The sequence below is a fragment of the Zonotrichia albicollis genome, chromosome 28 (genome assembly GCF_047830755.1).
Source record: "Zonotrichia albicollis isolate bZonAlb1 chromosome 28, bZonAlb1.hap1, whole genome shotgun sequence".
In the NCBI taxonomy this organism is placed as follows: domain Eukaryota; kingdom Metazoa; phylum Chordata; class Aves; order Passeriformes; family Passerellidae; genus Zonotrichia; species Zonotrichia albicollis.
This window is the reverse complement of record NC_133846.1, coordinates 503,666-528,251: the sequence shown is the minus strand read 5'-3', so window position 1 is coordinate 528,251 and position 24,586 is coordinate 503,666. Positions and strand designations below refer to the sequence as shown.

Here is a 24,586-nt window from a genome sequence, read left to right as displayed (position 1 = left end):
CACTGGGATCGGGATCAGGATCACACTGGGATCGGGATCAGGATCGCATCGGGATCAGGATTGGGATCAGGATCGCACCAGGATCAGGATCACACCGGGATCAGGATTGGGGTTGGGATTGCGTGGGGATTGGAATCGCACTGGGCTTGGGATCAGGATCTCCCCGGGATCGGGATTGTACCGGGATCGCACTGGGATCAGAATCTGGATTGGGAGCAGGATCACACCAGGATCGAAATCAGGATTGCACCGGGATCACACTGGGATCAGGATCGGGATCACACGGGGATCGGGATCGGGGTCAGGATTGCACTGGGATCAGGATCGGGATTGGGATCAGGATCACACTGGTATCAGGATCGGGATCACACCGTGGTCCCAGCGCTGGGCAGGGCACAGGTCCGGGAAGGGCTGGGCTGGCACAGTGGGATCCCGCTGGAGCTGGGCCTGCCGAGGGTTCCCTGTGCTCTGGGGGTTCTGGGATGGTCCCAGAGCAAGGATGGGATGGGGCATGGCAGAGGTTAGTGATGAGGTTTGGGGTGTTGTGACAGATCTGGGGGAGAACTGGTGGGGAAAAGGGTGATCCCAGGGCTGGAGGGATCCCTGGGGAAGGGATGGGGCCAGGATTGAAGCGGTCCCTAAGAACGGATGGGAAGAGGGAAAACTGCAGGGCTGGAGTGGTCCCTGGGGAATGGATGGGGCAGGAAGGGGTCTGGGAAGGAACTGGGGACCTCAGACCCTGGGGCAATGCCGGAGCAGGGATGTGGAGCAGGGATGTGGAACAAGGATGTGGAGCAGGGGTGTGGGGTGGCAGCTGCCTGAGGCAGGTGACAGACAGGAAAGCAGCTGTTGATGGGATCAGTGATTATTCCCTTTCCCCTCACTGCAACCTGCTCAGGTGCTGTCCCACTGTGGGGGTCTCAACTGCACCAGTGGCTCCACCATCCCCACCAATCCCAGGCTACAAACCCCAGCAGTGGGACAGGTTTGGGAGGGGAGGGAGAGGAAAAACCTGGCTGGGGCAAGCAGATGTAAAAGCTCAGGATTTCTCAGAGCTTCAGCTGTCACAGGAGGTTTCACTTGGAGCTGAGCAGAGCATTTGGTTCAGCCTAAGTCTCAATGCTTTGCTTCGGTTTGAAGGGGTTTTATTTGGTAAACCTGAAAATTAAAGTGAAAAAGAATTTCATGTTGTAAAGCAGCTCTCAACCCCCTCTTGAAATTTGGTTTGTTAATGCTCCATCAAATCCTTCTTGGCTCCTTCTGAAATCCTTTGCCTTTTAAAATTCTTTCCAACACTGAACATGGTGTGAATTCATGGCACGTTCCTGCATTTGCATTTCTCACCCTAAGAAATCCCAGCTGCAAAACCTCACTTAGGCCTGGCACCACTGAAGAGACACTGGGAGCAATGGGAGGTGCTCCTGGGCTCACCCAGGTGCCTGGGTTCCATTTCTTATGGGAAAGGGAACCCTCCTGCATCCAAGGGACTTCAAAGTGAATTTCCCTTTCCCTCCAACACAGCCACAAGTGTGATTGTGGCTTTCATTCTGTCTTGAGGGGTGTGCTGGGTGTGCAGCATTCCTTTGGCATTGCTCTGGGCCTGGCTCTTCCTTGCTGGCTGTCACATCCCTGGAGGAAGCAGTGGCAGCAGCAAGAGCTGGTGGCACCTGGCTGTGCCCCATCCCTCTCAGCTGGGACTCGGGACCTGGGGGTGCCCCATATGCAGCTCACTGGGGCTCTACATGCTAGACTGAGGCAGCAGCCTCTTTTTTGCAAGGAAGTTTTGGATGATTCCAGGATTCCAGGTCCTAAGGTCGTGGCAGAGGCTGGCTGAGGGTCAGGGGGCTCATCCTGACCAGCTGTGGCTTTGTGGTGAGTTTTAGCCTGATGGGATGCTCCAAGGTGGGATCTGCATCCAGGGGACAGTGGGAATGGGAATGTGCTGGTGGTCCTGACTGGGATGCTTTCAATGCTGTCCAGCACCTCTGCAGCTGTAGAACAGCTTCTTGTGCCATTGGACATCAAGTGGGATAAATCTTGAGCTGCTGTGTTCTCCTTGTGCAGAGCATGAGGGAAGCCAGGAATAAATCCCCTCCTGGCCTGGCTGTGCCTCTCCACTGGTTTCTCTACATTCCCTCGGTGCTGCCCTGGTTGGGTTTGGATGGGAATGCTGTGCTGGAGGTGCAGCAGTGCTGACTCCCCCACGCTCTGTCGCTGCTCTCCGCAGGAGTTTGCGACGCTGACGCGGGAGCTCAGCGCCTGCCGGGAGCAGCTCCTGGAGAGGGAGGAGGAGATCTCAGAGCTGAAAGCCGAGCGCAACAACACCCGGGTAAGCCTGGGGACCCTGCTGGAAGCCCCCAGCCCTGGGACTGTGGGAGCCCCGGGGCTGCTGGGCCCCTCGTGGCAGTGACAGCCCCTCTGTCGTCCCCCTGCAGCTCCTGCTGGAGCACCTGGAGTGCCTGGTGTCACGGCATGAGCGCTCCCTCAGGATGACCGTGGTCAAGCGGCAGGCCCAGTCACCGTCTGGGGTGTCCAGCGAGGTCGAGGTGCTCAAGGCACTCAAGTCACTCTTTGAGCATCACAAGGCACTGGATGAAAAGGTGGGAAAGCTCTCCTGCTCAGAGTTCCTTCTCCCACCCCTCCACTCCCTCCCTGCTACTTTGTGTTGTTAAAGTGACATGGGGGCACTCAGCAGGAAAGTCTTGGATATCCCAAAGCTGCAGTGAGGAGCTGCTAGGGCTGCCCAGTGTATCCTCTGGGTATGAGGCTGTTGGGCACAGGGAACTCCCCCAGGTCACTCTCGGGGTGGTGGCATTTGACACCCTGGGTCAGTCTTCATTGTTCCTCCTCATTCATTCACCCCAAGCATCTCCTTCCTCTGCTGGGAGACCTCTTCAGGCTGTTCTGGCCATAGAGCTCCAAGAATTGACCCAGCCTGTTTTCTCCAAGACAATTTAACCCCCTGTGATGGCCTGGATGATCCTGAACCTGTGAATCCACCTGAGCCTGGCTGTTGGCCTAGCTTACAGGCCTGGGAGCATGCCTAAATCCTGGCCACCCTCATCCTGGATCAATAACAGCCTTTCCCATTGTTTCACTCACCTGCAGGTGAGGGAACGCCTGCGAGCAGCCTTGGAGCGCGTGGCCACCCTGGAGGAGCAGCTCGTGGATGCCCATCGGCAGGTAAGGGGTACCTGGGCACCTGCTGGGCTGGGGATGCCCCCCATTACCTTGGGCAGTTCATGTGGTATTTGCATTTGGTCAGGTTCTTTGTAAGGCTTTTGTTCTAAAATTGCTGTTTACTTGAAGGTTTGTCTGTGTTTAAGGAAACCTTGGAAAGATTCTGAGAACTGTTTGTCTCACAGGTGACATTTCCCTGTTGTTTGCTGTTTGGAATTCATGTAATTGACAAAAGCAGTCTGAATCTGAATCATTCCAGGGGGCTGAGGGTGAGGTGGGATTTACCCTGATTTGGCAGAGACCCAAACCACACTGCTTCAAGCACCTCATCTTGCATCCCCCATCTTCTTCCCTGCTGGAGTCCTGGGGTTGGGACTTCGTTGTCCCCAACCTCCAGCCATGGTCATCTCAGAATCCCAGACTCATTAGGGTGGGAAGGAACCTTAAAGTTCATCTCATTCCACCCCCTGCCATGGGCAGGGACACCTTCCACTATCCCAGGTTACCCCAAGCCCTGTCCAACCCAGCCTTGGACACTTCCAGGGATAAAGTGTTCTTGAAGAGACATGAACTCTGGTTTCCTTCCTGGAGTTTGTGCCCAGCCACTAGTCCCAAAAGGAAGGAGCCATTCTACAGCCTCTGCTGGCCAAATTTTGCTCCTCTTTCCAGTTCCCAGGATAAATCTCATGGTATTTCCCAGGCTCCCAGGCCCCTCTCCTTTCAGGGACCATTCTCCACCCTCCCCTATCAGAGCAGGATGCAATGCCAGTGTTTACCCCCTTCTCCTGCTGCACTGGGTTCAGAATCTGTGTGGCTGTAAACCAGTGAAATGAGCTGGAAGGGAGCCCTGGGCTCACCAGGAAAACCTCCCTCAGTACTGAGCCTTCCCAGCACCTCTGACTTCCTCTCTCTTAGAATGATGGAATCATTAAAGCTGGAAAAGCCTCCAACCTTAGACCAAACACTCCCATGCCCACTGAACAATATTGTGAAGTTTCACATCCACTTGTTTTTCAAACACTTCCAGTGATGGTGACTCCATCACTGCCCTGGCTAGTTGTGCCAGGGCCTGACCACCCCTTTCAGGGAAAGGCTTTTTCCTGATGTCCAACCTGACCCTCCACTGGCATAGCTTGAGGCCCTTTCTTCTTGTGCTGTCCCTTTGTTCCCTGGGAGCAGAGCCTGACTGCCCCCCACCCTGGCTGCCCCCTCCTGTAAGGAGTTGTGCAGAGCCAGGAGGTCCCCCCTGAGCCTCCCTTTCTCCAGGCTGAGCCCCTGCAGCTCTCTCAACCACTCTTGGTGCTCCAGTCCCTTCCTCAGTTCTATTCCCTTCCCTAAACACACTCCAGCCCCTCAGTGTCTTCCTGGACTGGGAGGCCCAGAGCTGCCCCAGGATTCCAGCTGTGACCGCAGCAGTGCCAGCTCAGGGCTGTTCCTCACCCGCTCCCTCTGGGCCCCCCAGCCAGGAGCAGGACTCTGGCAGGGAGCTGGTGCCTCAGCTCCTGCTGTCCCTGGTGCTGATCAGGACCCTGTTCCCTGCAGGTGGCAGCTCTGCAGCAGGGCTCTGCCCGGGAGCCGGCGGTGGGCGAGCGCGAGGACAGGGAGCCCAAGGAAGCAGCACCCAAACTTCCATGGAAGGTGAGAGCCCAGCCCAGCCCTGCTCTGACCCTGCTCAGGGAGGATGTCATTTCTCCCACCTCCCTGGTGCTGGCTCCAGGGTGCTGAAAGCTGTTTTCCCTCTCCTCTGGGTCCAGCCCCATGGGAAATGCCCTTCCTGGTGGGTGCAGGCCATTTCTGAGGGGGTGCACTGAATTTGTGCTTGGGTGCTCCAAGGGGTTCTGCTTCCCAGAGATCACAGAATGGTTTGTATGGGAGGAGACCTTAAAGGCCATCTTGTTCCAGCCCCCACCATGGGCAGGGACATCTTCCACCAGATGCTCTGCTCTGGTAAGCCCTCAGCCACCCCTATTCCATCATTCCTGTAAGCATCCCCATCCCTGGCTTGTGGAGGCTGTTGATGGGGGTCTCAGAGCCCCCTGTCTCCACTTCCACCCCTTCACTGAGTCCCTGCAGGGCCACGTTCCCACTTTGAGCAGCTGCAGGCAATGCCACAGCCTGGGAGCTTTGGAGCATCCCAGTATCCACCTCCCTCTGGTGCCTTGCAGCGTCTCTCCAATGGCTCTGTCCACCCGGACGACGAGGCCGGGCGGGTGGTGGAGCTGCAGGAGCTCCTGGAGAAGCAGAATTTTGAAGTGGTCCAGGCCAAGGAACGAATCTCTGCCTTGGCTGCCAGCGTGGCTGAGCTGGAGGAGGATCTGGGCACTGCCAGGAAGGATCTGATCAAATCTGAGGAGATGAGCAGCAAGTACCAGAGAGACCTCAGAGAGGTGAGTGAGTCCCTGTCCCCTTGCACTGCCCAGCCTAGGACAGAGACCTCACATCTGTGTCCACTGGGCTGGCAGGGGATTGGAACTCCTGTTATGTGCAGGATGTTCTCCAAAAGAGGCCGCTGCCTTTGGGAAATTGTCCCCAAGTCCCTTCAGCAGGACTTCCCTGAGGTTACAGACAGGGTCTCAGGTGTGCAGCACGCCTGGGGCAGTGACCTGTGTCCTCTCTAGAAGGTTTTCCTGTGATTGTTTGACTCTCCCTTCATCACTGTCCCATTCTGCTGTCCCTCATCCCCATGTCAAGGGGGGTTTTCCCATCCCTTAGACTCGGGGTGTCCCAGGCTCGAAGGAGCTAGATGGCCTTGCTATTCCCAAAATGCTGTCACAGAGCAGGATGTGACAGCCCCATCGCTTCCCCAGGCCCTGGCACAGAAGGAGGACATGGAGGAGAGGATCACCACACTGGAGAAGCGGTACCTGGCAGCCCAGCGAGAGGCCACCTCCATCCATGACCTCAACGACAAACTGGAGAATGAGTTGGCCAACAAGGAGTCCCTGCACCGCCAGGTACTGACCCTGAGTGTCCCCTTGCCCGGGGCTGGGGCAGGAGGGGTGCTGGGTGGGCCATGCTGGGGTGGCACACAGTGGCACACTCTGCTGTCCCGCAGTGCGAGGAGAAGGCGCGGCACCTGCAGGAGCTGCTGGAGCTGGCCGAGCAGAAGCTGCAGCAGACAATGAGAAAGGCAGAGACGCTGCCCGAGGTGGAAGCAGAGCTGGCCCAGCGCATTGCTGCGCTCACCAAGGCAAGTGGCAGGGCTGGGGCCGGGCTGCAGGGGCTGGGCTGGAGCTGCAGGGGACGGCAGAGACCGGAGGGAACGGGAGGAAAGGGATCGGGGAGGGATCGGGGAGGAATCAGAGAGGGAGGGCAGGGATTGGAAAGGAGGGCAGGGGTCAGAGAGCGAGGGCAGTGCTGGGACCAGGGGAGGAGCTGAGTCTGGCTGCCCCCTTGTATTTGTCCAGGTTTAGAGCAAATTTGGGGAAGAGTTCCCCAAAGGAGCTCCAGTGGAAAAAGCAGATCCAATCGCCCCCCCCCCAACTGGTCCGGGAGGAAAAAATACCTCCTTGGAGAAAGGTGGAAAAAACCTGTTTATTAAACAATAAAACCAAAACAACATCAAACAATGAAACCCCTTGCCACTCTAAAAGTGATGACAAACTGAGAAAACCCCGGGTTGAAGTTCAGCTCACTCAGTCTCTGATCAGTCCCTCCGGTGCTGGAATTGTCGCAGGCCAGGCCTGGCCTGGTGGGCCACAGCTGCAGCTGCCGGTGCTCTCCTGGGTGTTCAGTCCAAAGCAGTTTCAAGAGGTCCAAAGGAAAGAAGAAAACAGTCCAGGGAACTTCTTTGCCTCAGCTAGCTAACACTAACTAAAAAGCAAAAGAAGAGCTCTGTCCTGCTGTCTGTCCATCCACAGACAACAACAGTCCAGGAGGAGGAATGTGGAGGAGTGAGAGCAGTGTCTGGAGGAAAAAAAACTGCATTTCTCTCCCCCCTTCACTCGCTGCAATAAGTCTTAAAGGTGCAAAACTTACTATTCAGCATAAAGAGAACAAGACGATTGGGGATAAAAGCATCATACAGCCAACCCAGGACACCCCTGCAGCCATGGAGCCCCTGGCAGCCCAAGGCATCCCACTCTGCTTCCCAGCTGTGGCCTCTCTGTCCCCTGCCGTCCCCACTGCTGCAGGACAAGGCACTGCCTTTAAGACACCTCAATGTGTCCTGCACATGAGGGGTTTGCTCCCTTCCTTCCGCCCCTTTCTCCAAGGCAGGGATGGCCCTGTTGGTGTGGATGCCCTTTGGCTTGGATGAGACCACTCTAAGATGAGGAGAAAGAGGAAGCACCAGGCTGGAGTTTGGAGGGGGCAGGCCTGGAGGGAGGAATGGATGCAGCCATCCCTGCCCTTCCTGGGTTCTGGAATGCTCTCACAGAGCACCTCCAGCTCCTGTCACCATGCCAGCAGGGCTGGTTTGGGCTCACAGGGAGCCCTGCAGGGATGCAGGCAGTGGGAGAGAGCCCTGCATCCCAGGAAGGACTCAGATGCAGAGATGGACACCAGGATGCAGCAGAGCCCTCACGGCTTTGGGAGCATCATCAGAGAAGGCTGCTCTGCTTTTCCCAGGCAGAAGAGAGGCACGGGAGCATCGAGGAGCACCTCCGGCAGCTGGAGACTCAGCTGGAGGAGAAGAACCAGGAGCTGGCCAGGGTAAGTCCTGATCCTTGCTGCCTGGGTACCTAGGCACACCTAGGTTGCAGTTTGGGAGCAGCTTGGGACAACAGCCTGGTTAATCCTTTCCCATCTGGGACCACTTAAACTTGAGCCACACAGGAGCTCATGGCACTCTCTGCTGTGATTTCCCATCTCCCAGGCATCCAAGACTTGCTGTTAATATTCCACACCCACTCCTCTCTCAGCATCACTCCCTGGAGGAAGCTGGAACCCCAAAGGGTGGAAGGGGATGCTTCAGCAGTTCTTCCCCTGAGCCTGGATCAGCAGAATTAAAAGGGCAGGGAAGCTGAGCTGCTGTGCCCTGAGCTGTACAGTCCATTCTTCAGCTTCTGTGCTTCTCAGCTGGGGCTGGGCTGTCCCTGCAGGAGGCTGTGATGCCCATTTCTTGGGTCACCCAGGTGACATTACAGATGTGGCCCTGAGGAAGCCCCCAGATGTTTTGCCTTAAGACAGATATTTGAAAATCCAGAGGTTCCGTGTCCAGTGGGGTCTGGAAGGTGCCCCCAGTGTGGGTATCCCTGGCAGACACACAGGAGAAGCTTCCTTGAGGGGCACGCAGGCATGCTCTCCTTAATCCTTTTCTCTCCTGTTCATCCCTGGCTGGGAGGTGGCAGAGGCAGCAGGGCCAGCACAGAGGGTCCAACCAGGGTTTGTCCCCACACACGGCCTGGTGGGCCAGCTCTTGACACTGCAGCAGGCACAGGAAGGCAGGAGGGCACTGAGCCCTGTGGATGTGACACAGGTGTCTCTGTGTCTGTCCCAGGCACGGCAGAGGGAGAAGATGAACGAGGAGCACAACAAGCGGCTCTCGGACACCGTGGATCGGCTGCTGAGCGAGAGCAACGAGCGGCTGCAGCTGCACCTCAAGGAGAGGATGGCAGCCTTGGAGGAGAAGGTACTGCCTGGGGCAGGGCTCCTCTGGGGCTTGAGGAGTCTGCAGTCTCTCTGTGCTTCATCCAGCCATGGCCCAGGGCTGGAAGTGTCTGTGCAGGGCTGGAGAAATGATAACGTGCAAGACATGGCTGTGCTGGGGCTGGTGGAGCACAGGGAACTGCTCTGGTCACCTCATTCAGGGAGAACCTCTCCCCACCACGTCCCACCTCCCACAGCTGCAGGATTTGTCCTGCTCCTTTCCCTTACCTCCCTGTTTCTGCTGGTGCAGCCCTGATGCCACCTGTGCCCAGCTGTCACAGCAAATTCCAACTGCATTTTGCAGGAAAAATTGCAGTGTTCATCCTGTCCCAGCACCCATCCCTCCACGTGCTGCCTTAAAACTTTCCTGTCCCCAGGTGCAGACTGATTTCCCTTCTCCAAGCCAGGGCAGTGTCCATGAACATCTCCCACCTGACTCCTGGGAACAGGGTTTCCTGGGAGGAGCTGGCTGGAGCTGTGGCTGCCTCAGTGTGAATGGAATTAACTGGGAGCAGCTGGCTCCAAGCAAGCATCCATCCAGAGTGCCAGTGGGAGGTCAGGCCTTGGTGATTCAGCTCTCTCATGGTTCCTGCCCTCAGCACACAGGTGCATCCCCCAGCTGATGCCCCCAGGGCTGGCTCTGTCCCCCCACCCCATTGCTCTGCTCCTCCTGTCCTCAGCCAAATGTGGCTATGCCAGCATGTCCAGTTTTTCAGCAGATTTCTCTGGATAGAGAGCAGGACCCAACCTGCAGGGATGAGTCCAAATCCCACCCCAGCAAGCAACAGGGACCAGAGTGGTGACACATTTTGAAGGGCATTGCCTGCTCCCCAGTCTGGTGCCAGCACTTGCCCACCCTGAGAGTTCATCCAGGTCTTTCATGCACAAAAATGATCCTGTTTGGCTGCCAGCACTTACCAAAAATGAGCACTGGTTCAGACAGTTACAAACTCTCTAGGGGAGGTTTAGACAGATATTAGGGGGGGAAAAAAAATCAAGGAAATAATTATAGCCCTGGAATAGACTGCCGAGGAGAGTGGTGGAGTCACCATCCCTGGAAGTGTTCCAAAAACATGGATGTGACACTTGGGGTCATGGTTTAGCTATGAACACAGCAGTGCTGAGGGGAATGGTTGGGCTCAATCTTAGAGGGCTTTTCCAGTCTTAACAATCCTATGATTCTGTGACTCTATAAGCACATCTCCTTTCCCCCCTGCCTACTCCCTAGTTCAGATGTTAGGGAAATTTTTCCCTTTGATCTAGTTGCTCGAGGAGTTCTTCTCTCAGACATATTTCCTAATCTTCAAGCCCCGTCCACCAAGTCCCTCATCGCCCTCCATGGCCATGCTCAGCCCCAGAGTGGGGCAGGAGTTGAGCTGTGGCACCCTGCTTGAGAGGCAGGAGCTTTGCAGAGGAGACCTGTGCACAGGCAGGCGAGGAATAGCCCAGGGAGCCTTTTCCAGGTGTTCACTACACAGGAATTCCACACTGGCCATTCCGGGGAGGCCACGTGGCCATTTCCTAAATGGTCTCTCTTTTTCTTTCCTGTTTTTGTTCCCTTTTATTTTATTTTTGGTTTTTCTTAAAGAATACATTGTTACAAGAGCTGGAAAATACCCAAAAGCAGATAGAGGAACACCAGCATGACAAGGTAAATGCGGCTGCAGGGACCTGACCCAGTGATGGCACTGCCTCACTCCCAATCCCCAGTTTGGGGCACTTGCTCCTCCTAAAATGTCCCAGTTTGTGGGCAGCAGAGCGCTCAGCAGCAGGAGGCCACACACTCACCCATGCAGTGGCTGGATGGAAGCTGCCACCCCTCCCCAGAGAGCCCCGGGTCAGTTCCCTGCTGTCCATGTTCTGTCACACTCACCCATCCCTGAGCCCTCTGTGCAGTGCTGAGGCCAGGCTGGCTTCACCCATGCCTGGATGAGGGCTCAGGCAGCCACAGCCCCTGGCCCCCGAGGCTTCCCCAGGCTGGGGGTGCTGTGCCCCGTGCCCAGCTTGCAGGGACCCCGCAGTGTTCACACCCTGCTCTCAGATGAGGCACTTCAGCAGCATCTGCATGAACCCCCAGTGGCCTAGCTAGAAAGCTGCAGGGACATGGCTTTTTGGAGCAGTGGGAGCTTTTGGGATGTGCTGCATGTCTCATGCATGGTTCGGGGGATCAGGGGGCTGCTTTTCCCCTTGCCTGCAGGGAGCATGTGTGCTTATCCCTTGTGCTTCCCAGCGAGGGGTGCTCAGGTCTGGGCAGGGCAGAGCTTGGGGTCTCGCATGACACTGCTGGCACTTTGCCCACCCTGGCTTGGCCTGTTTGTCCCCCAGACTGCATCCTGCTGTGCCTGGGAGATCCCTTCTCCCCTCCCTCCCTGTCCGTCTGCAGCCTCTCCTGGCATCTCCCAGTGCTGGGTGTGGGCACAGCTTCCCCATGGGGGTGGGACTGGGAGCAGGAGGGACAGCGAGTTTGGCTGGGGGGTCCCTCACTGCCAGTCCCTTGCCAAGGGAGCACACACGTGCAGTCTGGAGAAGGAGCAGAGCATCCAAGTGGGACCTGTTTTCCTTCATCTCCCAAAGCAGCATTCCCTGAGCACCTGTGCCTGTCTGTCCTGATCCTCCCTCCCCAGCACCCTCATTCCCTCTGCCTGCATGAGCTCTTTCTCTGCTGCTGTGTCCAAGATGCTTTAAACCTGGGGCAGGGAATGTAAGCATGGCAATAGCCAAGGATGTGGATGGTCCCAAACCTGGCAGCTCTCCAGAGCAAACCCAAGCCCTGCCTGTCTCATCCCCCAAACAGCGGCGTTTGTCTGACGAGATCGACAAGCTGAGGCTGGAGGTGGATCAGCTCAAGACCAGGAGTGGGACATTTGTAGAGAGTGTGCACAGCAGGTAAGTGCCAGGCCAAACCCCTGCACCCCTGGCTTTGGGGGCAGTTTGCTTTGGGGGCCCCAGAGTGGTGCTGGCACTGGGTGTTTGTGGTGCTCCCAAGCTCCAGTGCTGGGCTGCAGGGTCCCCACAGCAGGGTCAGCTCCAGTTGTGCTGTCCCACCATGGATCTGTCCTGGGGTGGGACATGACTCTTGAGAATAGCCCAACCCAACTGAATGGTGCCAAATTTGCTTTTGTTTTTCTGCACAAGTGGCTTAGGACTTCCTTTGCTCTGAAAGCTGGATATTCACCAGAGGACTTTTCCCCTGTGGAGTGCAGGGGATGGGCTTGTGAACCCAAAAAATGAAATTTCCTTTCAGGAAGGGAAACATAATCTTGTGATTTCAATGGGGACCAATAGGTCAATCTTTAATGCATGTCCCTGCCCTTGGTGGCATGCCATGCCTTTTGATGGCTTTGACTTTGGGGAAGATTTTTTTCTTTTTTTTTTTTTTTTTTTTTTTTATATCCATGCCATGTCCCTCATATCTTCCCCTCCAAGTTGTGTCTTCCTCCTTGACTTTTCCCCCTGCTTTTGCAGCATCTGGGATGGTTGGTTTGGCCTGTTTTTGTCCTTTGCACTGCACCTGATGTAATCCTGGTCCATTTTCTTGTGGTCAGAAAATTTCCCAATTTTCTTTTTTTTTCCTTCAATTGCAATTCCTTTGATGGTACCTCCATTCCAGAGTGTTTTTAAGTCCTTCTTTTCTGTTTTGGCCTTCAAAGGGGATCAATTTTGGCAAGCTTTGGTGCATGTGAAATGAAATTTCATTTCATTCCTTGCGAACCTGAAAAGAAAGGCTTACAAATGCATTGGACTCCTCCTCCAGATGTGATATCAAAAGGAATCACATCTGGGGCAGAAGGACGAATTGCTTTGGAGCTGTTGCAGGCAAAGGAGAATGAAGCCCCTCTGTCTCCAATGCAATGGTCCTCCCACACTCTTTCATTTAAAGTCAGCTGGGATATGGGGACATCCCAGCCCAGGGCACCAGGAGCAGAGGTGAGTTCATCAGGTCTCAGCCTCCATCACTGACCAGGATACCCAGAGCTGCTTCAGGAAAATAGAGATGGTAAATGAGGGTGACAGCACAATAGCCCCACCTGGGACACCACACCCTGCCCTGAGCACTTCCAACATGGGTTCAAGGCAGCAAGGGGTCAGTGGGAGCAACCAGTGAAGAAGTTTCCCCTCTTAGCAAGGCTGGAAAAGATGGGGAGGAGTTGATGTAACCAGCCTTGGGCCTGTCAGCAGAAAGGAGAAGAAGGCCTGGAGACCCTGTGTCTGTCATGGAGAGAAAAAATGGAGAGGGTGAGGAAGAGCCTGTGAGGATGAAGGAGAGCTGGGTGCTGGAGCAGAGTCTGGAGCATGTGTGGGACCTCTTTGCATGGTCTGTAAGAGCAGGATGGACAATTTGGTGATTTTTTATATTTCTCAGGTGAAAAATCAGCAGAAATCGTGCATTGCAGAATGATCCCCCAGCTGAAATGTCAGCTTTTGTCTGAGCTGTTTTTATCTGGTTTTAGCTGGGCAGCAGCTTGTCATCAGCTCTGAAATCCCTGGAACTTGGCTTGTGCCTTTGTCTGACGCACCAGGCTCCAGCCATGCTGCTCATGGTGCTGATTTTGTCTCCAGGCCTGTGTCTGCCTGACCTCCAGCCTGACCTGATTCTGTATCCAGGCCTGCAAACCAGGCCCACCATGATGGAAAACCACCATCCGCCTTGGGCTGCTGCTTTTGTCATCTTAAATTCACCTTAAATTGAAGAAACCTCGAGTCTCCAGTGGCACTGTATGTGGGGAGTAATCGCCCTGTGCCCAGGAATGTGCCTGGCTCAGCTCCATGGTTGGGTCTTCAGGTCCAGGAGGAGCAACTGGGCAAAGTGGAGACATGGAAAGAGCACCACGAGTGGCTCCAAGTGCCCTCCTGTTGAGCTGCTGCCTTGCTCTGCCTGGTGTGGGACTCACCAGGGCCTGGCCCACGCACCAGCCCTGGCAAGGATGAGGAGGGTGAAGAGGTCCCAGCTGATTCTTGCTGGGAGGTCCCAACAGAGCTCATGTCCTCACACGTGTAAGATGTTTCAGGTGGAATTTTATTCACTGTAATCACAGAATCATTGAGGTTGGAAGAGTCCTCTAAGGTCATCAAGTCCAACCTTCTTCACCCTAATACCAGCAAAACCACTAAATCACATCACAAAGTGCCTCATCTACCATTTTTTGAACACTTCCAGGGGTGGGAACTCCACCACTGCCCTGGGCATCCTGTGCTGGGGCCTGACCACCCTTTCCATTAAGAAATTTTTCCCAATATCCAACCTGAACCTTCCCTTGAGGCCATTTCCCCTTATCCTGTCACTCCCTGCCTGGGAGAAGAGACTGACCCTCATCAGGGCATTTCTCATGAAAATCTGGGCTTGATTGTTGTAGGTCCCTTCCAGGAATAAACATGAAAAGGACAAGAGCTCCCTGGCTCCTGCTGGGTACATGGATATGGAGAAGACAACGAGCTGTGTTGGGACATTCCAGCTGTTCTGGAGAGGGAGGGGCAGGAGGGGCCTGTTCAGCCCTGGCTCCACAGCAGCCCCAGTGCAGGGGCTTTGGGGCAGAACTGGCTGGATGCCCTGATGGGTGCACAGAGGAGGGAGCAGCAGGGGAGGGCCCAGGGCTGAACTTCTTACAGGCTGGAAAAGTTGGGAGTCTCCAGAGGTCAGAGATCATCAGAGGCTGCAGATTCCTCAGAAGGGGCAGCTCCATTCTCTGATCTCTGTGAGCAGGGACAGGACTCCAGGCCGCAACTGGAGCTGTGCCAGGGGAGATTTATGCTGGATATCAGGAAAGGTTCTTCCCCTAGAGGGTGCTGGCGCTGCCCAGGCTCCCCAGGGAATGGGCACAGCCCCGAGGCTGCCAGAGCTCCAGGAATGTTTGGGCAGCGCTGCCAGGGATGCCCAGGGTGGGATTGTTGGGGGGTCTGTGCAGGGCCAGGAGCTGGACCTGATTGTTGTAGGTCCCTTCCAGCTCAGGATATTCTGTGATTCAATGATTCTGTGAGGGATTCTGTGAGTACATTTGCAGTTCCCCTGTGGGGGAATGGGGCACCTTTTTCCAGCGCCTGGTTTTGCATCCTTTCATGCCAAGCAGGCAAACATCGCTGGGATGGGCATTCTGCAGTGTTCTCTTCCTCCTGCTCCTTCTCCTCTGTCCCAAGAAGCCAGGGCTGCAAGAGGAGCAGCCTGAGGGTGAGGGTGTCCTGCACAGAGCAATGTCCCCCACAGGACTCTTTCTTCCCAGGTCCCACATGGGCAGTGCCACCGACCTGCGCTTCCCACTGGGAGCTGTGGTCCACGGCCCAGCTGAGCCCTTCGGAGCAGCCCCGGGGCTGCCTCGGGCACAGAAGGGACGATTCAGTGCCCGGAGAGAGGAGCCAGCCAAGGTAAAGCCTGTGCAGCCCAGAGTGAGGGTCTGCTCCTGCCCTGCATCCTGGGATTGGGGTCACATCTGGAGACTTGGGGCAGTTTCCTTCTCCTGGTGCATTGATGGGGGAACATGGAAGGGTTTCTCATTCGGGTCACATTGAGATAGAACTCCTGCATGGGGATCACCAATCTGGCTTTTGGAGACGTGGGAATGCTGTGTAGGACTGTGGCCCTTGTTCCCCCAGGACTGGGAGCAGGCCCAGGCAGGTGGGGTCCTGGCCGCGGGGCCTCACGCCTTCGACAGCGACCCCGACATCTCCGACGTGGACGAGGATGACCGTGAGACGCTGTTCAGCTCCATGGATGTGCTCTCTCCTGGTGGGCACTCAGATGCCCAGACATTGGCCATGATGCTTCAGGAGCAGCTGGATGCCATCAACGAAGAGATCAGGTATGACCGTGGCCAAAACCTAGCACTGCCTTGTGCAGAAATGGTTCCAGGGGGACAACAACAGCCAGGAGGCTCTGCTGGGCTAAAATTGGCACCTTGATGTGTCTTCAGCCAGGGAAGTGGCTCCAGGACATCCAGCCACAGGGCTTGGTCCTTCCTGCCAAGTCCCCCTGTCTCTCAGCTGCACCAGTGCTGGCTCAGAGGGTCATTATTTCAAACAATCATATTTCATATCCTCCATGGATATTAAAAGGAATCAGGGTGTGTCTCAGCTCAGGTTTTTATGGATCCTGATGGATCTTGTTGCCATTCTGGGAGCCTGGGGGTTGAGGCACAGGACCAAGGTGCACTTCCCCAGGATAGAGGCCCTGTGTCCCTGGGAAGGCAGGGAGCCAGGAGCCCTGAGCGCTGCTGCTCTCCCAGGATGATCCAGGAGGAGAAGGAGTCCACGGAGCTCCGTGCAGAGGAGCTGGAGACGCGGGTCACGAGTGGCAGCATGGAGGGCCTGAACCTCACCCAGCTGTGCAAGAGGGCCTCCATCCCCACCTCGCTGACAGCCCTGTCCCTGGCCAGCTCGTCCCCCCCGCTCAGTGGCCGCTCCACGCCCAAACTGAGCTCCCGCAGCGCGGCGCAGGACCTGGACCGCATGGGGATCATGACGTTGGTGAGGAGCTGGGAGGGGCCGTGAGGTGGGAGCCATGCCCGGTGTCCACACGGGCCTGGGGGGGTGTGGGATGATGGGGTGCCCGTGTTTCTGTCTCCAGGCTGGCAGCCTGGCCCCGGGACTGCTCTTGGGGGGGTGCTCCATTAACTGCCCCCCTTTCTGTGTCTCTCTCGCTTTCCCCCTTGCAATCAGCCCAGCGACTTGAGGAAGCACCGGAGGAAACTGCTAGTGAGTGGCTCCCATCCCGTTGGTTTTTGTCCAAGCCCTTTTTCCAGCCTGCTCCTGGCTTTGTCCACACCAGGTCAGGGTGCAGCAGGCGCGGGATGGAGCTGGGGACCCCAGGGATTCAGCAGGAGGATCATGGGGATCCCGAAAGGTGCTTGGACATGTTCCCACTGGCAGCCTGGGGGGTCTGGCAGGACGTGGGGAGGTTCAGAAAGCCACTGGGTCCTCAAACATTGTGTCCCCTCTGGCAACAGGGTGTCCTTGGGACATTCCCATCTGTGCTCCTCAGAGCCCTCTGATGAGGGCCAGCAGCTTCTGTCCCCACACCCTGACCTGGACCATGGGGCTGCATCCTTTCACCCCCCATTCCCAGGATCTCAGCCATACTGTCACATCCTCCCCATCCGCTTGGGCATCTGGAACCATTGCCAGAGCTCTCATTCAGGCCATTCCTGGAGCGTGGCAAAGCCCCAGCAGGGCTCTGGTGGCTCTTTTGGCCAAGCCTCCACGGAGCAAGAGAGAGGCAGGCAGCAGGGCAAGGATGGAGCTGGGGTCTGGCCTCCCACCCTCACGGCCTCTCCGCTTGTTCAGTCCCCCGCAGCTCGGGACGAGAGCCGGGAGGACAAAACCACCATCAAGTGTGAGACATCCCCGCCCTCCTCACCCAGGACACTGCGGCTGGAGAAGCTGGGCCACCCTGCTCTGAGTCAGGAGGATGGCAGGAGGTATGTGGATGCCAAACCTTGGCATCTCCCTTGGTTTGAGGATACACCTGGGGCACATGTGGGATGGGTGGGCTGGGGTTTGCCATGTGCCCTGCTCAAGAATAACCTAAAGGCTTTGCTCTTCCTCTCCCTCTTCCATCCCCAGCTCACTGGAGGACCAGGCTAGCAATCCCAGCAGCAGCCAGGACTCCTTGCACAAGGGCTCCAAGAGGAAGGGGATCAAATCCTCCATTGGGCGCCTGTTTGGGAAGAAGGAGAAGGGTCGTTTTAACCAGCTGAGCAGAGAAGGGTCCACGGGGCAGGGTCTGTGAGCAGCCCTGTCCCTGTCTGTGCCAGGCCCTCCTCACCCTCTGGCTCTGTCTGCCATTGGGGTGACAGGGAGGGGCGGGGACACCCCTGCTGGTGTGGGGATGTTGGGGCCATGGCAGCTTCAGGGAAGTTGGAGCTTGGTGTTTTCTCTCCTTGGCCTTTCAGGCCTAAGCATAGTGTCACCTTAATGCACTGTCAGAGCTGGGGTGTGGACAGTGACCTCCTGTCCCTGTATCTCATCTTTGATGTCCCCAGATCTACTTCCCTCTCCATGGATTTTGCAGAGCCTTTACTAGGAGCTGTTTTTCCATTCCCAAATCCTTTAGTACTTCATGTTGAGCACTGTGGGACTCACTGATCTTTCTGGGTCCTTTCCAGAAGGGACTGTTTGGTGATTTTGGGATTTTGGGATTTGGAAATAGGAGGGATGGAAGGAGGGGGTCTGCTTGGGCTTCCCAGGGTGCTGGGGGGCCATGGGGGTGAGTTCCAAAGGGACACTGTCACCTTCTGTGCTGTCACTGTGTGTTGCCCTGGCATAGGGGTGGTGACAGTGCCCACACTGGCCCTGTGGGACATCACACTGACCTGAGGGTGTCTTGCTTGCCCAACAGTGCTGCTGACTGATGTGGAGGGGGGCATCCAGGACCCCCTGGGACTGGGCAAGCTGGGGGCTCAGGCTGAGAAGGATCGGCGCCTACGGAAGAAGTGAGTAAACTTCCCTACCCCAACAAAAATCTGATCTGCTGGGAAATCATGGGACAGGACTAGGAATTGCTGGGAAATCTCATCTTCACCCTCCTTTGGGCTTTGTTACTTCCTTCACAGCTTTGTATTCCTGATGCTCGGGGCGTGATCCCTTCAAAGAACTCTCCCTTCCACACAAGTCCCCCATAAATCACTCTTCTGCTTCTGTTCCTGCCAGGCATGAACTCCTGGAGGAGGCTCGGAGGAAAGGATTGCCCTTTGCCCACTGGGATGGCCCCACTGTTGTGTCCTGGCTGGAGGTGCGTGCCCATGGACTGTCCCCATGCTGTCCCCACAGGTCTGTGTGTGCCACCATGTCCCACCACGCTCGGTCCATGTGCACAGCTGGGGCCTGCAAATCCTGGGAGAGCAGAGGAGATCCCTGCATCCCTCACAGGGCCTGTGGAATTGTGGTTTGAATAGAGCTTTGGGTTTAAGCATAAGTTTGAAGAGGAGTGACTGAGGGAGCAGGAGGCTCAGCCTGGAGCAAAGGAGGCTCAGGGGGGACCTTGAGGCTCTGCACAGCTCCTGACAGGAGGGGACAGCTGGGGGGTCGGGCTCTGCTCCCAGGAACAGGGACAGGAGGAGAGGGAACAGCCTCAGGCTGTGCCAGGGGAGGTTCAGGTTGGATATTGGGAAAAAGGTCCTCAGTGAACGGATGTTTGGGCCCTGTCACAACTGCCCAGGGCAATGGTGGGGTCGCCATCCCTGGAAGTGTTCGAAAGATGTGTGGATGTGGCACCTGGGACATGGGTAAGTGGTGAATGTACCAGGGCTGGGAGGATGGTTGGAACTGATCTTAGAGGGCTTTTCCAACCTTAATGATTTTGTGAAAAGCGCCGTGGGTGCTCTCTCCCTGTGCTGTGCCCATCAGGCACAGGGATGCTGGGCCTCCCACAGGCCACCTCTGCAAGGTACAACCAAGCCAAGAATCCCCACATGGGCGTTCAGCTTTGAATCTGGGCTCTAGAGAGGGTGGCCACGGGAGCCAGGGTGGCAATGCCAGGCAGTCACCGCTGTCCCTGTCCCCAGCTCTGGGTGGGGATGCCAGCCTGGTACGTAGCCGCGTGCCGGGCCAACGTCAAGAGCGGGGCCATCATGTCGGCCCTGTCGGACACCGAGATCCAGCGCGAGATCGGCATCAGCAACGCCCTGCACCGCCTCAAGCTGCGCCTGGCCATCCAGGAGATGGTGTCCCTGACCAGCCCCTCGGCGCCGCCCACGTCCCGCACGGTGAGTGCTGCCTGCCCTCCCTGCCCTCCTTGGGCTGCACAACGAGATCCCTGCCCTCCATGGGCCACACGGTGAGTGCTGCCTGCCCTCCCTGGGCCGCACAGCCTGCTCCCTGCCCTCCCTGCTCACCCTGCCCTCCATGGGCCACACGGTGAGTGCTGTCTCCCCTCCCTGGGCCGCACAGCCTGCTCCCTGCCCTCCCTGCCCTCCCTGCCCTCCCTGGGCCGCACAGCCTGCTCCCTGCCCTCCCTGCTCACCCTGTCCTCCCTGGGCCGCACAGCGAGATCCCTGCCCTCCATGGGTTGCACAGCCTGCTCCCTGCCCTCCCTGCTCACTCACACCTCCATGGGCCACACAGTGAGTGCTCCCCGCCCTCCCTGCCCTCCTGGCCTGTTGCTGTTTGTTTGTGGGTCCCTGGGCCCCCCTAAGCTGTGTGTGTTCTCTGGTAGCAGGCAAGGAGACTCCACAGGGCTTCTGAGGGTGCTGATTAGGTGAGGGTTTGTTGGGGGTCCCACCCCTGGGAGCAGCATGGTTTTGAGGGAGAAGGGGGGAAGAGGGAGGGAGGGGAAAAGGGCCCAGAGAGAGCCTGGTCTGCCTCCCACGGCTTAACAGGGAGATTCAAAGTGGGCACGGAATAAGCCTTGGGCCAATGGAATTACGGATCCATGACACTTCAGGGGAGGATCACAGGCTTGGAATAAACCCTACATTTTCAAGGGGTGAGGCAGGGCAAGCCATTTAACTAAAATGTAACAGCACACTTGCCCTCCTTTCCCTTGGGACCACTGTGGCAAACATGGCCATGGAGGGGTGATGTCCCCTCGTGGACTGGTCAAACCACTGGACGCTCATCCCCCAGCACAAATGGGGATTCCCAGCTGGAAGCATGAAGCTCTTTCCAGTTTCAAGGCTCCTGCCACTCACATGGGGTTCTCAGCAGGAGGCCAATCCTGCAAAGAGCAGAACTCAAGGCCTGGCTGCCCTGGAGAGGCTAAAACTCCATCCAAAGAGCAGAAATCCAAACATTCCTGATGTTCAGGGCCAGCTTGGTTGCACAAGCCTCTTTCCCAATCATTTCAACACAAGACTTTTCCATCTGAAATTCCTGGGGCAACTCAGAGCAACTGCAGCTCCCTGCCTTTGGTAGAATGGAGGGATTTTGTCTTTTGCTGGTGCCCAAAGGCCTTGAGGGGTTAATGATGGCCAAGTAATGCCAAGACACATCTGTAGGCTTGCAGCTGGCAGAAGGAAAGCTGCTATGTCCCCCCCAGATGGCTGTGTCTGGGGTCACAACTGATGGGGATAGGCCTGCAGGCTCCCTGAGCATCACACTGAAAGAAAGGGAAAGGGAGATGAATGAAGGTCCTTGGTCTGCTCTCTGTGTCTGCATGGACAGCCCAGGGTTCCCTTGGGCATTGGGGTGTCACCAGATTGAGCTGTAAGGATGTGGGGTGTCCCCAGGACATAGCACATGGTGGTCTGATCCTCCACCAGCCTGAGCCAGGCTTGGTTCCAGCACAGCTGGTGCTGACAGAGGCTGGACATGAGCCCAGGTGTGCTCAGCTGGGCAGAAAGGCCAAGGGCAGCAGGCCCAGGGCAGTCCCTGCCCCTGTGCTGGCACTGCTGGGGTCACACCTGGAATCCTGGGGGACTTCTGGGTACTTGATGACAACAGAGACCTGGAGGGGCTGGAGCGTGTCCAGGGAAGGGAACAGAGCTGGGGAAGGGGCTGCCGCACCAGGAGCAGCTGAGGGAGCTGGGAAGGGGCTCAGCCTGGAGCAAAGGAGGCTCAGGGGGGACCTTGTGGCTCTGCACAGCTCCTGACAGGAGGGGACAGCCGGGGGGAGTTGGGGTCTGCTCCCAGGGATCAGGGACAGGAGGAGAGGGAACAGCCTCAGGCTGTGCCAGGGGAGGTTCAGGTTGGATACTGGGGAAAATCTCTCCCCTGAAGGGCTGATCAGGCCCTGGCACAACTGCCCAGGGCAGTGGTGGGGTCACCATCCCCGGAAGTGTTCAAAAATGAGTGGATGTGGCATGTGAGGACATGGTTTAGTGCTGAACACGGTGGTGGTGCTGGCTTGGGGGTTGGACTTGATGATATTTTAGCCTTAATAATTCCATGACTCCATGGTGGTTGTGAACTGAGGCCATGTTTCTGTGGTGGTTTGCCCTGACCCCTCTGCTCTCTTCCATGCAGTCCTCTGGCAATGTCTGGGTGACCCATGAGGAGATGGAGAACATGGCAACTTCCACCAAGACGGTGAGGCTGGGCAGCCCCAGGGTGCTGGGGGAAGCCCCCGGGGTGTCAGGGTCCAAACAGCTCCAGGTGTGTTAACCCAGAGGGAAGGGACTCCCTCACGTGTCAGCTCTTGGACAGCACCCTGCAGCTCTTTAGAAACCCTCTTTCAACCTTTTATGTCCCAGCAGTTTCTAAAACCCCATCAGATTTTTTCCCTTGTGGACATCACTGGGTTTCTGGAGCAACCTGGCTGTTTGGGAGTTAAAGACAAAACCCAGGCGTGATCTCAAGACACATGAGATCCCCGAGCCTTTCTGCACCCAAGTCATGGTCTAATCCCCCAGTGACCCCAGCATACCCAAATATTGTCCCCACCATGTGTCCCTGCCACTGGCTGACATCCTGGGGTCCCTTGCACAGATGTGTCCATGCTCCCAAAAGCTCTGGCTCCTTTGGAGAGATGGAGCCACACTCCCTTCCCTGCAGCCTGATCACCCCCTGTGTCTCAGAGCAGGGCAGCATTTCAGACTTGGGTGGGAATTGTGTGTCCAGGGCCAGGCTGGCACACCTTGGGATAGTGGAAGGTGTCCCTGCCCATGGCAGGAGTGGGATAGGAGGAGCCCTTCCAATCCAGAAAAGTTTGGGGTTCTCTGAAATAGGCATTTTCTTGAAGCTTTTGTTGAGTAGCAGGGATGTGCCACTGTCCCTTGGCAGATTTTGTGAGCTCTTTTCTGGGGAAAACCAGCATAAGTTGGCAATGGAGGAAATTGCTACAAAATCAGCAAATTGTCTTGGGCAGCCCTCTGTGGGTCATGACAGATGTACTGAAGCTTAATTTTCTTTCATCCCTCTGACCTGGGGGAATCTAAGAACTCTCTGTGTTTCCCAGGAAAGATGAACAAGCCCCAGGTTCAATGCCATCTCCAGCCCAAGCCTCATCCTATCTCCTCTTCTTTCTCCTTCTCCTTCTCCTTCTCCTTCTCCTTCTCCTTCTCCTTCTCCTTCTCCTTCTCCTTCTCCTTCTCCTTCTCCTTCTCCTTCTCCTTCTCCTTCTCCTTCTCCTTCTCCTTCTCCTTCTCCTTCTCCTTCTCCTCCTCCTTCTCCTCCTCCTCCTCCTCCTCCTCCTCCTCCTCCTCCTCCTCCTCCTCCTCCTCCTTCTCCTTCTCCTTCCCCTTCCCCTTCCCCTTCTCCATCCTGTATTCTTGGTTAGAGAAGGGGTGGGAACCAGGCCCAGCAGAGTCAGGGTGTCCCCATCACCCTGGGGACAAGGCTGAGGTCCCCAAGGCATAAGAGTGAGCCCTGTCCCCGTGTCCCTCTGTGCTGAGGGGTCTCAGTGTGCGTGGCAGGCCCTGTCCCTGCAGGGCCAGCAGGTACTGACTGCACTGTCCTTTCTGTTGTCATGCTGCGTGTGTCACTCTTAGGACACAGAGGAAGGCAGCTGGGCACAGGTGAGGTCCCCGGGTCACTCCTGTCTGTGGGGGGTGCATGGGGTGGTCGGGGGGAGCTGGACATCCCAGGGGATGTGTGGGGCATTGATGTTCACCAAGGCCTTGGAGGCTTTACCTACACCCTGTGGCCGCTCCTCTGGGCCATCTCTCAGGTACAGGATGTCCTCCTGGGCCCTTCTCTGCTCCAGGCAGTGGCTTTTCCTGGGACCTCTGTGAGATCCAGAGCCTGTGTTAAGAGCCCCCACCTGTGTGATCACCCTGCATGCAGGCAGGATTCGAGCTGCACACTTGCTTTTCACCTATTTTGTAGCCCAAAGTCCATACAGATGATTTTTATGAGCCAAAAAGGTGGGAGGAAAGAGTCCTGCTTGGATCCATCTCCTCTGGTTTTATCCCTCTCAAATGTTTTACTTTGCATCTGATGGATTTTAACTCATTTTTGGACTCCAAATCAGCTTGCAGTAGAAATGAATGGGTGGGTTTTTTCCCCAAAACTGACATTTCTTTTTGTTTGTTTTGCAGTCATAAAATAGAGATTATTAAACTAGAGATTCTTAAAAATGAGTAGGGAATGTACTGGAACCTGTTTCTCAGTTGTTTTGTCTTTCAATGAGTGTGCTTTTTCTAGAGGCAGCTCATAAAGTCCAGTTATCCCTTGCCATTGTTTCTGGCTGTGCTTTGCCTCCTGGGGGGACATGGGTAGGTCACAGTCCATGGCCAACATGGCTGTTCCCTCCAGCTCTTCCAGTGTCACGCAGGGCTGACTCCTGGCCTGGCTCAGGACAGTGACCCTCCTGGGCTCTCACTGATCTGGGATTCTGCAGCTCCACCAAGCCCTGGTTCTCCCCAGCTTCTCCATGTGCTTCTGTGCAGACCTTGGCCTATGGGGACATGAACCACGAGTGGATTGGGAACGAGTGGCTGCCCAGCCTGGGTCTGCCCCAGTACCGCAGCTACTTCATGGAATGCCTGGTGGACGCGCGCATGCTGGACCACCTCACCAAGAAGGACCTGAGGGTGCACCTGAAGATGGTGGACAGCTTCCACCGGTGAGTCCTGGCCCTCAGAGCTCCCCAGCGTGCCCATGGAGCAGAGAACAGGGGGATATGAGTGATTCTCCCCTGTCTTGGGCAGCCCTGGATGGCTCTTCCAGGCTGGACTCACCACCCTTAGCTGGGGCAGCTCTTAGGGGCAGAAGTTCTCCTTCACCTCACTCCCTGCTGTAGAATTGCAGGGGACCAGGCCTTCCCCTGGCTGTGAAGCAAACCATGGACAAAACTTCAGGTTCATCCCACCTGGTGCTCCACTGCTGTCTGCCAGCAGCCCAGTGGGAGAAAGCTTGTGCCATCCAAGCCATGGCTCCAGCACCAGGATTCAACCCTGCCATGGGGTTCCACTGCCCACCCTGACCCATGGGCCTGCCAGGGTCACTTCCAGCC

The 24,586-nt window shown here is 56.5% G+C and overlaps 1 protein-coding gene across 7 annotated transcripts in view; it reads left to right on the top strand.

Moving 5' to 3' along the window:
* The window catches only part of PPFIA4 (PTPRF interacting protein alpha 4), a 62,010-nt gene that overhangs the window by 32,443 nt on the left and 4,981 nt on the right, over positions 1–24,586 (top strand). For 3 of the 7 annotated variants that reach the window (XM_074528219.1, XM_074528220.1, XM_074528218.1), the window contains 23 exons: positions 2,228–2,329; positions 2,436–2,600; positions 3,109–3,183; positions 4,723–4,818; positions 5,346–5,567; positions 5,988–6,134; positions 6,236–6,374; positions 7,754–7,833; positions 8,621–8,752; positions 10,358–10,420; positions 11,564–11,655; positions 14,985–15,126; positions 15,355–15,560; positions 15,984–16,224; positions 16,417–16,452; positions 17,041–17,174; positions 17,320–17,477; positions 18,095–18,188; positions 18,406–18,487; positions 19,260–19,460; positions 21,658–21,720; positions 23,121–23,147; positions 24,021–24,196. In XM_074528219.1, the coding sequence (XP_074384320.1) occupies positions 2,228–2,329; positions 2,436–2,600; positions 3,109–3,183; positions 4,723–4,818; positions 5,346–5,567; positions 5,988–6,134; positions 6,236–6,374; positions 7,754–7,833; positions 8,621–8,752; positions 10,358–10,420; positions 11,564–11,655; positions 14,985–15,126; positions 15,355–15,560; positions 15,984–16,224; positions 16,417–16,452; positions 17,041–17,174; positions 17,320–17,477; positions 18,095–18,188; positions 18,406–18,487; positions 19,260–19,460; positions 21,658–21,720; positions 23,121–23,147; positions 24,021–24,196 (2,873 nt within the window). The remainder of the gene's footprint in view (positions 1–2,227; positions 2,330–2,435; positions 2,601–3,108; positions 3,184–4,722; positions 4,819–5,345; positions 5,568–5,987; positions 6,135–6,235; positions 6,375–7,753; positions 7,834–8,620; positions 8,753–10,357; positions 10,421–11,563; positions 11,656–14,984; positions 15,127–15,354; positions 15,561–15,983; positions 16,225–16,416; positions 16,453–17,040; positions 17,175–17,319; positions 17,478–18,094; positions 18,189–18,405; positions 18,488–19,259; positions 19,461–21,657; positions 21,721–23,120; positions 23,148–24,020; positions 24,197–24,586) is intronic. The other 4 variants (XM_074528223.1, XM_074528222.1, XM_074528221.1 and 1 more) reach the window with 4 other exon arrangements.